Source organism: Notolepis coatsorum, assembly GCF_963971535.1.
Source record: "Notolepis coatsorum genome assembly, chromosome: 3".
Taxonomy (NCBI): domain Eukaryota; kingdom Metazoa; phylum Chordata; class Actinopteri; order Aulopiformes; family Paralepididae; genus Notolepis; species Notolepis coatsorum.
Genome location: NC_140167.1, coordinates 171,162,322 through 171,176,264, shown reverse-complemented (window position 1 = coordinate 171,176,264; position 13,943 = coordinate 171,162,322). Strand labels below are relative to the sequence as shown.

General features: G+C 45.8%; 1 protein-coding gene across 2 annotated transcripts in view; it reads right to left on the bottom strand.

The window, feature by feature from the left end:
* Window positions 1-13,943, bottom strand: part of akap11 (A kinase (PRKA) anchor protein 11) — a 65,751-nt gene that overhangs the window by 5,604 nt on the left and 46,204 nt on the right. For both annotated transcript variants that reach the window (XM_084310226.1, XM_084310227.1), the window contains exons 9-10: window positions 6,551-6,634; window positions 2,863-2,909 (exon numbers count right to left, since the gene is read on the bottom strand). In XM_084310226.1, coding sequence (XP_084166352.1) covers window positions 2,863-2,909; window positions 6,551-6,634 — 131 coding nt within the window. The remainder of the gene's footprint in view (window positions 1-2,862; window positions 2,910-6,550; window positions 6,635-13,943) is intronic.

Genomic DNA, 13,943 nt, shown 5'->3' with positions numbered 1-13,943 from the left:
ATATTTACTGTATATCTGTACATATCCCTTACCTACTCTTACTAGTGATGCTGCTGGCCAGTATGACTTACTATTAATAGTACAACTCTGTACATACATCTGATTAGCACTATACTCTGCAGTATTAATTTATATATGTTATACCTAGTTTAAATCACTGTACATTGTATATTACTATTGCACTTTACTGCTACATTTGCACTCTGGTTGGATTGCCAAACCTCTTTTAGTTGTACTGTACTTGTGCTGCATGATGACAATACATTTGAATGTAATGTCTCAGCCCCTCCCTCTACCTCTTCCCTGGGCTGTTAAGCAGCTCTCCGCTCCCCTGCCCTCCTCTGTTCTCCGGGTTCCCACGCTCTCTCACCAGGGCCAACGTGGAGCCTCAGCCCCACCAGGGGCTTCTCTGGTCTGACACACTCACAGCCCAGGGTGAGAGGAGGAGGAGGGAGGAAGGGAGGAAGGGAGGAGGGGGTGAATGAATGAGCGGTAGTGTGGCTGGATGTGTGGGCGGTGAAATCCCCGACTCACACAGACAGGCAGACAGACGGAGCCCACCAGCGCCAAGTCCAACTGTTCTGAATCTGAAGCTGGGGAGGTACAAGACCTCAAATTATCTCCGATTAGGAGAGAAGTCCATCTCTTTTCCACGTGCTTCACGAGTCAGACGAGTGCTCCGACGTACTTAACACCGCATGCTGTGTTTTCAGGAAGGGATCAGTGACACTTTATATCAAGGTCCTTGTAATAAGAGTTAGTTAATAGGCAATAAGGCTCTTATAAGACGCTTATTCATATTATGTGTTAATAAGACTATACTGTATAAGTGTTAATAATAGCATCATAAACACATTTATAGTTAGACATTGATAAACACTTATCAATTAAACATAAGAAACATGTTAACAATTTATAGACTGCTTAAGAACATTAATAACGGTTTCTTATAATTGTTTATAATAGCATTACAAACACATTTTACTAACCTTCCTATTTTGTCATTGTTAAACCTTTACCAATACTTTTTTTTGTTGCTTCATTAATGTTACAAAAAACATCATTAATTTATTAGGAGTTAACTATGCACTTATTAGCAGTAAACTATGCTTTTTCTAAAGTGAGAACAATTAGATTGGATTCAAATGTATTGTACAGCACAAGTACAGTACAACAAAAAGAAGTCTGGCATCCAAATGCAATGCCTTACTAAGGGTAATAAATCCTTTATTATTAATAGTCAACTATGCTGTTTGCAGCTGCCCCATCTAGAATGAGCACTACATGTGGTCAATGTTAATAAAATAAATTACACATAAATACAATGTTTTAGCGGTGAAACAATTTCTCTTTTCTTTTCTTTATTACTTAATGGCAGCCACATGCAGCCACAAAGAGAACGTTCCATAAAACATAGCCTCAAACAGGCCTTTGAAAAAATAACTTGTACAATTATTAGTAGGGCTGAGACAATATGCTTATCACCCGATTCGAAACTATCACAATACTTGGGTGCCAATTATGTATTGTGATTCTTCAGGTATTGCGATTCAATATTACATTCTGTAAGCGATATATACTCACATCAACACAATAAAAAATCAAGTGAAATTGTAACTTAAAAACGAGGTAGGTCTTAATAAAATAAATAAAAAAAGAATAACTCCATTAAACAATGCATTGATAATACAGCTCGATGAACAGAATGTTTGTATATTTATCCATCTTCTGACATGGCTGCCTGTAACCATTAATAATCACTTTAGATTACAATATACAATTTACCTAAATGTTGAAAGATACTGCATCTGTACTAATAATAAAATAAAAATAAAAAATCCCTGGCCTGTTTGGGTCGATGTTTTATAGAACATTCCCTTTGTGACCGCATTTGGCTATATATCATTTTTTTTCCAAAAAAATTTAAGGAGCCATCTAGTGTGCTTAACCACTAAAACATATATGTATTTCTTTTTCATTCACATTTGATCAAATTTGAGTTTGATGTAGCGCTCATTCCAGATGGGGGGAGCTGCAAAAAGCAGTTAACTGTTAATAAATGCTAAATAAATGTTTCATTAATTAGTTAAATAATAATTTATTATTGTTATATGTTATATGTTATTAAATACATTTAGTTTTGCACACATTCATTTAGTTATTGAGAGTAAATTACTTTGAATATGGCCACCAGTGATGTCATCAGGACTCCTTTTGTTGTGTTAATTACAGCTCAATGAAATAATAGGGTAGCAGTCCCTATAAGACAAGGCATTGCTATCTTTTCATCTACATCATGTCATTGAGCTGTAATTAACACAACATAATGATTCAGTGTCCCCGATGACATCACTGGTGGCCATATTCAAACTCACGTAATCTCAACTGTCAAACTAAATGAGTGTGCTAAACTTTGGTTGTGTGTGACTATACTACCGGTATATACTATTAACACGTTTCTTATAAGAGCTTATAAATGTCTTATAATCTAACAATAATTGTGTTTATGATCCTATTATTAACACGTATATAGTATCATTAACACATAATGTAAAAAAAATAACATGTTAATAAGCATCTTATAATGACTCATCTTATTTAACATTTATTACAAGGACCTTAATATAAAGCATTACCAAGAGATCTCTACTCTCTACGGAAATTTACTTTCTGATTTAAAGGGGATCAATGACATTTGAGCCCTACAAAGCAACAGTACGGAGTACATAAACTGACTTTTAAAATAACAAAAGTTAGGGGCACAATATTCATTTCCAGTTCCCTAGGTAGCATAAACCTATTTCAGGAGATGTGGCCCACAAATGGTGCGAGACGGCCGTGATGCGTAGCAGATCTCCTTACCACTAGACTCCTCTTTGACCTCAGTCTCCCTGTCCTCGGTGCAGTCACTGCGGGGTGAGAAATATCACACGGGTTAGAGAGAGGGAGAGACGGAGAGAGAGAGAGAGACAGAGAGAGAGAAGGCTGCATGCGAGAGGAAACGGGAGACGGAAAAGAGGGCCCAGACTTGTAGCGGGAGCGAGCTCTCTCCGTCTTTCACATACAGCGAGCACAGCGGGGTCCCCACAGCCACGTGCAAGGCGGTCTTAGCACCCCCCCCCCCCCCCCCTCCCCCTCTCCGTCAGGAGATGTTTTACCATACCACACTTTCGGGGAAAACAGATGAAGCGCTTTCGCTAAACACAGTGTTTCCCATTATTTACATTCCTCCTTAATGCGTTTAGCTAATTAGCAGCGCGATAAAGCGCGACGCCTTAGCACGCATCAAAGACTCGGTAAGACGTGGCTTTTCCCATTTTAAACTCATGCTCTTAAATTGTGAAAACACCCGCCGTGTGACGTGCCAACAGGTAAACAGTCATTTCTCTCCACTTTTCTGTATGTAAATCTGGGTGTTGTTGACACAGCCCACGGCTACAGACAGACAGACTCTGCCCGGGCTGGGATATCACTTTTCCTTCCGGAAGAAGAAGGAGGCCCAAAGAGGCTTTTCTACATTTACATTTCAATACGGCGGCGGCGGAGAGAGAGAGAGAGAGAGGTGGTGGTGGCGTGGCTGAATGGATGAGAGAGAGGGAGGGAGGGAGAGAGGGGGAGAGAGGAGAGCGAGAAAGAGGTGGTGGTGGTGGTGTGGCTGAACGGATGAGAGAGGGAGGGAGGGAGAGAGAGGTGGTGGTGGTGGCGTTTCTGAATGGATGAGAGAGAGAGAGAGAGAGAGAGAGAGAGAGAGAGGTGGTGGTGGTGGCGTGTCTGAATGGATGAGAGAGGTGGTGGTGGTGGTGTGTCTGAATGGATGAGAGAGAGAGAGAGAGAGAGGTGGTGGTGGCGTGTCTGAATGGATGAGAGAGATAGAGAGAGAGAGAGGTGGTGGTGGCGTGTCTGAATGGATGAGAGAGAGAGAGAGAGAGAGAGAGAGAGAGAGAGGTGGTGGTGGCGTGTCTGAATGGATGAGAGAGATAGAGAGAGAGAGAGGTGGTGGTGGCGTGTCTGAATGGATGAGAGAGAGAGAGAGAGAGAGAGAGGTGGTGGTGGCGTGTCTGAATGGATGAGAGAGAGAGAGAGAGAGAGGTGGTGGTGGCGTGTCTGAATGGATGAGAGAGCGAGAGAGAGAGAGAGAGAGAGGTGGTGCCGTGTCTGAATGGATGAGAGAGAGAGAGAGAGAGAGAGAGAGGTGGTGGTGGCATGTCTGAATGGATGAGAGAGAGAGAGAGAGAGAGAGAGAGAGAGAGAGAGAGAGAGAGAGAGGTGGTGGTGGCGTGTCTGAATGGATGAGAGAGAGAGAGAGAGGTGGTGGTGGCGTGTCTGAATGGATGAGAGAGAGAGAGAGAGAGAGAGAGAGAGAGAGAGAGAGAGAGAGAGAGAGGTGGTGGTGCTGTGTCTGAATGGATGAGAGAGAGAGGTGGTGGTGGCGTGTCTGAATGGATGAGAGAGAGAGGTGGTGGTGCTGTGTCTGAATGGATGAGAGAGAGAGGTGGTGGTGGCGTGTCTGAATGGATGAGAGAGAGAGGTGGTGGTGCTGTGTCTGAATGGATGAGAGAGAGAGGTGGTGGTGGCGTGTCTGAATGGATGAGAGAGAGAGGTGGTGGTGCTGTGTCTGAATGGATGAGAGAGAGGTGGTGGTGGCGTGTCTGAATGGATGAGAGAGAGAGGTGGTGGTGCTGTGTCTGAATGGATGAGAGAGAGAGGTCAAGATTTCAAGATTCAAGATTCAAGAGTTTTAATTGTCACGGCATACAGGTATACAATGAAATGCGGCTGGTCTTGCCCGCGACGATGTGCAATACAGTGGTACAACATATAATAGAATCCAATAAAAATACAGTGGTACAACATATTAATAGAATCCAATAAACAGTGCAATAAACAGGTACATGGTGTGCCATCTCGGTATCTGTACATTAGTATTTACAGAGCATATAGGACATGGTGGCGTGTCTGAATGGATGAGAGAGAGAGAGGTGGTGGCATGTCTGAATGGATGAGAGAGAGAGAGAGAGGGGGAGGGAGAGAGAGAGGTGGTGGTGCCGTGTCTGAATGGATGAGAGAGAGAGGTGGTGGTGGTGGCGTGTCTGAATGGATGAGAGAGAGGTTGTGGCGTGTCTGAATGGATGAGAGAGAGAGAGAGAGAGAGGTGGTGGCGTGTCTGAATGGAGGAGAGAGAGAGAGAGGTGGTGGTGGTGGCGTGGCTGAATGGAGGAGAGAGAGAGAGAGGTGGTGGTGGTGGCGTGGCTGAATGGAGGAGAGAGAGAGAGAGGTGGTGGTGGTGGCGTGGCTGAATGGAGGAGAGAGAGAGAGAGAGAGATAGGGTGGGAGCAGTGAGGAGCCATGCAGCAGACAGTCAAGCAGACAGGCAGACAGGCAGACATGCCAGAGACAGGAACAATGCCCAGTAAGCAGGACTGAGCTGATGTAGCCCATGGTAACTTTAGCAACAACACACACACACACGTATATATATTGGCACGGATTCCCGCTGTGTCTCATAGATGTGAGTGGAATCTACCATTCACGATCAAGCACACCCAGGTTCTAAGCTCTACCAGGTTCTTGTAGGATACTGGGGGGGGGGGGGGACCCCTTCTGAACGAGACGAGGAAGACCTGCACATACAGTGCCACCGTAAAAACTAGTAGTTTCACCATGGAAAATTTATATGGTTTCAAATGTGTTGCCGGATGTCTCAATGGTTGAGAGCAGACGGTTTCCTGGCTCGTTTCTTTGGCAGTGGGACCTAATTTACTGGATGGTCTTCCTTCTGCATCCCGTTCTAGACAGATCCCCTGCAGTGACGTCTAGCTTAGAGGAAGGGCTGGGCAAGAAGGCAATATTATTCTATATTTATCATCTTTCATACTATGATGAAATGATGATGTGTACGCAATTCTGCTGTCTTAATTCATGTGCTATCGCCCACATTTCAAATACTTGGGGAGTTTTGGTTTCATATCACACTTTATGTTTGATGTATTTATTTTACATTGCCATGTGGCTGAACTGTCGGACGTTGAGTATTTATTTTACATTGCCATGTGGCTGAACTGTCTGACGTTGAGTATTTATTTTACATTCAATGATGAAAGGTTTAAGCTCTTGACTCAAGGCTTACCAAGGTGTGTGCCAGGTGTGAGAGACCATCATAACGGTCCAATGTAATCCAGAAAAATCCAACACTAACAAAAAATATAGAGGATCTCTGGATGTAAGAATAGATGTATTTAGAAAGTGAAAACATAATATCTTCACTATGGAAATACATCTATTTTTGCATCCAGAGAGCCTCAACATACTAATGTTTTCTCAGTGTGCAGGCTTCTTTCAGATAATATTTATTTGGCATTGCCACGTGGCTCAACTGTCTGACACAAGTATTTATTGTTCACACATGTGAGCAGATATCATGCTTTATCGACACATCGGCATCAGGGAGTGGGGCGGGGGGGGGTCCTTGTGACTACGGCGGCATGCATGGCTTCCTAATGGCCCAGCGCTACGTGTGGGTGTGGGGGGCGTGGTGGTGCTGAGGACCGACCTGTCTGAGGGGGAGAAGGACAGGTGCTCCTCGCACACCTCCCCCTCCAGGCCCAGACTGCTCCAGCTACTGCTGTTCCCATTGCTGCGGAGGAGAGAAGGAAGGCATCACAATGCTCAGCCACACAGGACACAGACACACACGGACCACGGCTGAGCACTCAGAGAGCCTGCTGCACATGCAACCATACCTGCCGCAGAGGCGGGTATTCATCTATTCTACATGATGATGTTGTTACATGGAGAAACCTTTTCCTGCAAACTAAGCTCTAGGCTGGTATGAAAAGATATTAGGGATGGGTCAAATGTCTTCCCAGATGGAGCCGCTGGTTTTATCTTTTAGATAACACTATGCTAGCTGTAGCTGTGCGACAAACTTTTCGCGGTCGTGGGAGCTAAGAGGGTGGATACAGGAGGACGTTAGCTAAGAGGCTGGATACAGGAGGATGTTAGCTCTCCACGCTCCACAGCTTCCAGTTGTTGTCTTCCTGCGACAACTCACGCCTTGGGGGATTTCAGAGCGGGATTTCAGAGCGGGATTTCAGAGCGAGATTTCAGTTTCAGTGGCAAAAAATAAACCAAATAAAATAAACCCGTAAAAACCACTTGAAAAGTCTTGTTCTGTTGAAACGACGAGTACTCGAGTAATAGATTATCACGCCCATCCCTAAAAGATACACCTACTGTTTGAATGACATTGTTTCTGACATCAAACAATAGGAACAGGTGATGTAGGCTAGGCGTTCTACCTGGGCGCTTCAAATAGACCACCTCGAGCAAAGCACTGGAGCACATAACTCATAACGTTTGTTGACGCTCGAGGAAGACGCTTGTCAAATGTCAGTCACCCCTTGACCCCCCTTTGCGCATGCGGGTCAGTTCAGGAGTGTGACCCGGTTCACACTGGAATCTGATCTTGGCCACATTTAAAGAATAAACAAAATAATCTGATCCGAGCGAATAAATCAGAATTGAGCACCAAGGCTTGCGGTGTGAACGCAGCCTGCGGGTGCTCCAGTGTTTCGTTCCGGTGGTCTATCTGAAGCCTCCCGGTGAAATAGCCTTGCCTATATATATATTATACACACACACCGTCCGCCAACCACTGAGCCCCGAAACCCTTTCATTCCAGACTTGGCTGGAGCGCGTCGGCACTTAACTTCTAACAACACCAGGTGAGCTCCACGGTGAGGGAGGATTCAGCCTAAACGGTGCACGATGTCTCTCGGCTAATCCCCGTGTCATGTTGACTCAGGCCTCCAACGGCGAAGCACCGCGTTCTTGTATTCGCTCTTAATCTCCTCGTTCCACCGGGGGGGAGGGAGGTATCTCTCTCTCTCTCTCTCTCTCTCCCTCTCTCCCTCTCTCCCTCTCCCTCTCTCCCTCTCTCTCCCTCTCCCTCCCTCCCTCTCCCTCCCTCCCTCTCCCTCCCTCCCTCTCCCTCCCTCTCCCTCCCTCTCCCTCTCTCTCCCTCTCTCTCCCTCTCTCTCCCTCTCCCTCCCTCTCCCTCTCTCTCCCTCTCTCTCTCCCTCTCTCTCTCTCTCTCTCTCCCTCCCTCCCTCTCCCTCCCTCTCCCTCCCTCTCCCTCCCTCTCCCTCTCCCTCCCCCTCCCTCTCCCTCCCTCTCCCTCTCTCTCCCTCCCTCTCCCTCTCTCTCCCTCTCTCTCCCTCCCTCTCCCTCCCTCTCCCTCCCTCTCCCTCCCTCTCCCTCTCCCTCTCCCTCTCCCTCTCTCCCTCTCCCTCTCTCCCTCTCTCCCTCTCTCCCTCTCTCCCTCCCTCCCTCCCTCCCTCCCTCTCTCTCTCCTCTCTCCCTCTCTCTCCCTCTCTCCTCTCCCTCTCTCTCCTCCCTCTCTGGCGATGATTAAAGCAGGGACCTGCATACCTGTGCAGGCTGGGCGTGGGGGGGGGGGGGGGGGGGGGGGCGATATCTAAAAATAACCCCATCTATCCGCGTTAGCTCCGCTGAAATCTCTCTCCCTGCAGTCAGCCTGAGTGACACGCGCCGACAGCTCCTTCACTCGGGTCCGTCCACGAGCCCCAGCGCCTGCAGAACCCGTCCAGAGCCGACTTGATCACTGCCGTGTTATTGTATCTGTTGGAGGAGGCTGTTGAAGAGCAGCTAATGAGTTACACGTGGTGGACTTTGTTCCCACTGTGGAAACAGTGCCCGTGGCGACGGGAGCGCTCCGAGACACACCTTTAGAAAATATTATGATACCTTCACTTGGCCCCGGTGGCCAACATAACTCGCTGCTCTCTGCACATTCTGCGTCTTGGGAAAGAACCGCCGGTGTTGACCGGCTTTGCTTCCATAGAGATAGTGGGCCGAGCCAATACTGTCGCTCCCACCCCAATACTGGAGACGGGGAGAGAGACGGTGACACAGTGAGAGCACCACTTCACAACCACACACCGCTCTCTTACACACACACACACACACACCCCTCTCTTACACACAGACACACCTCTCTTACACACAGACACACACACCGCTCTCTTACACACACACACACCTCTCTCTTACACACATACACACACCTCTCTTACAGACACACACCTCTCTCTTACACACAGAGCCACACACATCTCTCTCTTACACACACACCCCTCTCATACACACATCTCTCTTACACACACACCCCTCTCTTACACACAGACACACACATCTCTCATACTCACCCCTCTCTTACACACAGACACACCCCTCTCATACACACACACATCTCTCTTACACACACACACACACACCTCTCATACACACCCCTCTCTTACACAGACACACACACACCCCTCTCATACACACATCTCTCTTACACACACACCCATCTCTTACACAGACACACCCACACACCTCTCTGACTCTCTCTCTTACACACACACACATCTACACTCACCCCTCTCTTACACACACACACACACAGGGAGCGAAATTAACTTTTTGACTCACCGGCCAGTGGCGGGTAGATGGGAAGAGTCTACCCGCCAAGCATATTTCTTACCTGCCAATATATATTTTATATATACAATTTTTTTTTAAATAAAATATATATTATATAATCATACTTGTAGTTGTATTATCTGCGAGACATCGCCACCACGCAATAAGTCAAAATGCTTGCTATCTGCAAACAGCTCCACTGTCTGTTTTGGCTGTGTTGCTCTTCTAGAAAAATAATCCTTTCAGGGTTGCCTATTGAAATACTGTACACTTTCCTACTGTACACTTTCCTGATTAATTGAAATGGGGGACCCTGATGTAAACAAGACGAAAGTCTTTCTCTGGTCTGCATCCCCTTAACAATTGTGTGTATTGAGCTGTACTGTACCCATTCTGCAATCTGTTAAAGTTTTCAATCAATCAATCAATCAATCACACCTCCAGTACAGAAACATTGTTTGAGTTTGCGTGTCAGGTAGACCATTGATTGACAGTCGAGTCTGCCAATTACATCACATCGCTTGTACTCCGGTGCTGCAGCTGGACCCATTGCCCACCTCTGCTGTTGATAACGCTAGCCAAGTTATTATACACACAGATACACAGTGGGCCAGTGACTTTGGTGTAGGGGTGTAACAATGCATCGATCCTAAGGGGGAAATTCAACTGCATCGATTTGAAAATGTTAGAATAGATTATCGCAATTTTAATGTGTACACGTTATGTTATTGTCATGTCCGTTACAGCCAACACACCGACATACGCTACTGCATCAACGTTATGATTAACAAAGCAAGGCATTCGTTTTGTTGCATTAACGTTATATTACTATTGCTATCGATAAATCTAGGTGTTCTAAAATCTATTGCTATTGGTAAGAGAGACTATAATAAGTTGGTGTCTCGGAAAACGAGAGCCCTGATCGCGGAGTTTCAGGAAGTAAACAAGAAAAATGAGAGCTTCCGATTGGTCATTTGCTTTATTTCCCATGAAACCAGTCACTTCACTCTACTGTGATTGGACCGTTGGCTTGAGTGCAATGTGGGACTTGTAGTTTTTTAACGATCTCGCAGCGGAGGAAAAAAAAGACGAGAGGCTATAATCTGTATTCGCACAGCGTGCGCGTAATTGATTTTTACCGTTCGCATACAAATATTTTTAGGGGCCTGCTTATGAACTACACGTCTACACGCCACACGGCGGGCAGCCCTCTAAGTGTCATGCGCCAAAGGTAAAAACAGACCGCCCCTGGCGGGCGGCGGGCTCTAGTTTCGGTCCCTGCACACACACCCACACATCTCTCCCTCTCTTACACACAGACCTCTCTTGACTCTCTCTCTTACACACACACACATATCTACACACACCCCTCTCTTACACACACACACACACACACACACACACCTCCCTTTCTTACACCCACACACCTCTCTCTTACACACACACCTCTCTCTTACACACACACCCCTATCTTACACAGACACACATCTCTCTCTTACACACACACACACACATCTCTACACACACACATACCTCTCTCTCTTACACACACAGCGCTCTCTTACACACACATCTCTCTTACACACACACCTCTCTTACTTAGACACACAGACCGCTCTCTTACACACACACACACCTCTCTTACACACACACACACACACCTCTCTTACAGACACACACCTCTCTTACACACACACACACCTCTCTCTTACACACAGACACAGCCACACACATCTCTCTCTTACACACACACCCCTCTCATACACACATCTCTCTTACACACACACCCCTCTCTTACACACAGACACACACATCTCTCATACTCACCCCTCTCTTACACACAGACACACCCCTCTCATACACACACACATCTCTCTTACACACACACACCTCTCATACACACCCCTCTCTTACACAGACACACACACATCTCTCTTACACACACACCCCTCTCATACACACATCTCTCTTACACACACACCCATCTCTTACACAGACCTCTCTTACACCCACACACCTCTCTGACTCTCTCTCTCTTACACACACACATCTACACTCACCCCTCTCTTACACACACACACACACACACCCACACACATCTCTCCCTCTCTTACACACAGACCTCTCTTGACTCTCTCTCTTACACACACATATCTACACACACATATCTACACACACCCCTCTCTTACACACACACACACACACCTCCCTTTCTTACACCCACACACCTCTCTCTTACACACACACCCCTATCTTACACAGACACATCTCTCTCTTACACACACACACACATCTCTACACACACACATACCTCTCTCTCTTACACACACAGCGCTCTCTTACACACACATCTCTCTTACACACACACCTCTCTTACTTAGACACACAATTCTCCATTACTTACACATCTCTCTTAAACACATCTCTCTTAAACACACACACATCCCTCTCTTACACACATACACACACGCACACACAGGCAAAGCCAATTCCCTCACAGCTAGAGACTTATCCCTGTGATGCACGTATAGAAACATTCTCAGAGCAGCCAGGACTGCAACATCTCCATGACAACCATGAGAGAAGGCACATGTAATGCAATATTAGCGCTAATCAGAGAAAATCACTCGTTGGCAGGGTAACGCCCGTAGAGTTCCCAGACCGTACATCGCCCTCGGTCGCGACCCGAGGAAAAACCTCACGTCCCGACGCGGCCCCGCCAGGCGCTCCTGTTACCACGCCGGCCGCGGGGGAACGTATCACGCGCCGCTCTCCGCCCGACCCCTGGAGCCAATCGTCAATTACCCGCATCGGATTAACGAGCCGTGAGAAATGCGACTTGACCCCCTTGATTGAAACTTTTAAAAAAAAATCCACGGCCTGTGGTCGAGGCTTTGCGCTCGCATAATACGCGTCGAAAAACCTGTGTCAACAAACCACAAGTCGGCATGGGCTGGAGTAGGGCTGGGCGATATAACGATAACGATAAATATCGCGATATATTTTAATAATCAATATCGAATATCGAATTAAAATTTTTTTTTTTTTTTTTTTTACCTGCAACAGGGCAGTTTTAAAACCAGAGACAGTGGACAGACTTGTCTTTCTTGCCTGCAACTTAAAGTAATGGCTTTGCTTGTCCAAATGACAATACTGACCAAATTCAGATTTCTTTTTCTCTTGTCCATTTATTTTGTTTGCTTTCTAATTTAAAATACATTTTGAAACCGTCTGTACACAGTAGGCTATGTGTGCTAGCAGAACTAGACTCCAGTTACGAGTCACAGTGCACATGTGCGGTGGTTTGTCCACCAAAAAAGCGCCAAAAGATCGAAAATAAACTAGCAGAGCCAGAACTGTTCAACTCCTCTGGAGCCACAGCCAGCAGAGAAGCCGGTTTACTTTAGCTTTTAAACCAGCTGCAGCCTGAGAACTGGAGTGTGAGGGGATGTAACACTAAAGATGGCGGCAATGACAAAGAATTGCTGCAAAATAAACATACATCTGTTGTTAAAAAAAAAAAAAAAAAAAAAAATTATACTTATAACAATTCGATAATTATCGATATCGAGAAATAAAATAAAATTATCATATCGTTATCGCGATATGATTTTTTTCCATATCGCCCAGCCCTAGGCTGGAGTCACTGTGGGGCGCGGTGCAAGAGGGTGTTCAGTCTTAAAGATGGAGGAGACAGGGGCCGCTAGAAGGTGACCTGTCGTGAAACCAATTTATGGCATTTCATAGAGAGAAAGAAGAGAGAGAGAAAGAGAGAAAGAAAGAAAAGAGCCTAAATCAATAACTTGCTGCCTTCTTGGTCTGAATGGATCTGAATACAAGCAATGCAGTGGAAATCTCCACATGGCAGGGCTTTCCCTAAACAATGGTATAGGTGCGCAGTGCTGCTATGGCAACACACCACCATGTGTTTATTTATTTATTTGTTTGTTTGTTTATTTGTTTTTACTTTCTTTGCAGTGAAAGCTTGTACCTTATACACTGCACTTGAATAAACAACTTATTTGGAACTTTTGTTAGCTATTTGATTGAAATTATGTTTTTAAGTTGCAGGAAATTACACCAAATTGCTTTCTCCCGGATGGGGGGCGTGAATACTTTCGGCAACCAACATGCCCTTCCGCGTTGCCGTTTTGCCCCCCCGAGTGACGCGCGAACAGCTGTTTCCGCGCTACACGACTGCGCTCTTGTTCACCACCCACTTCAATGACAGAGCTCTCATATTTGCGAATGAATATCTTAAATTATGGCTATGTGTCTAATATGGCCGTCGCTTATCAATGACTTGTTTGCAGTCAACATTGTCGAAACGGATTTTTTTTTTTTTTTTTTTTAATCAGTTCATTTTTACGGATTGTTTTTTTTAATCTGTTAATTTCCGTTTTATACCATTTTGAAAAACGCTACACGCGTACAGTACGCGTACAGTACAGCTCAAT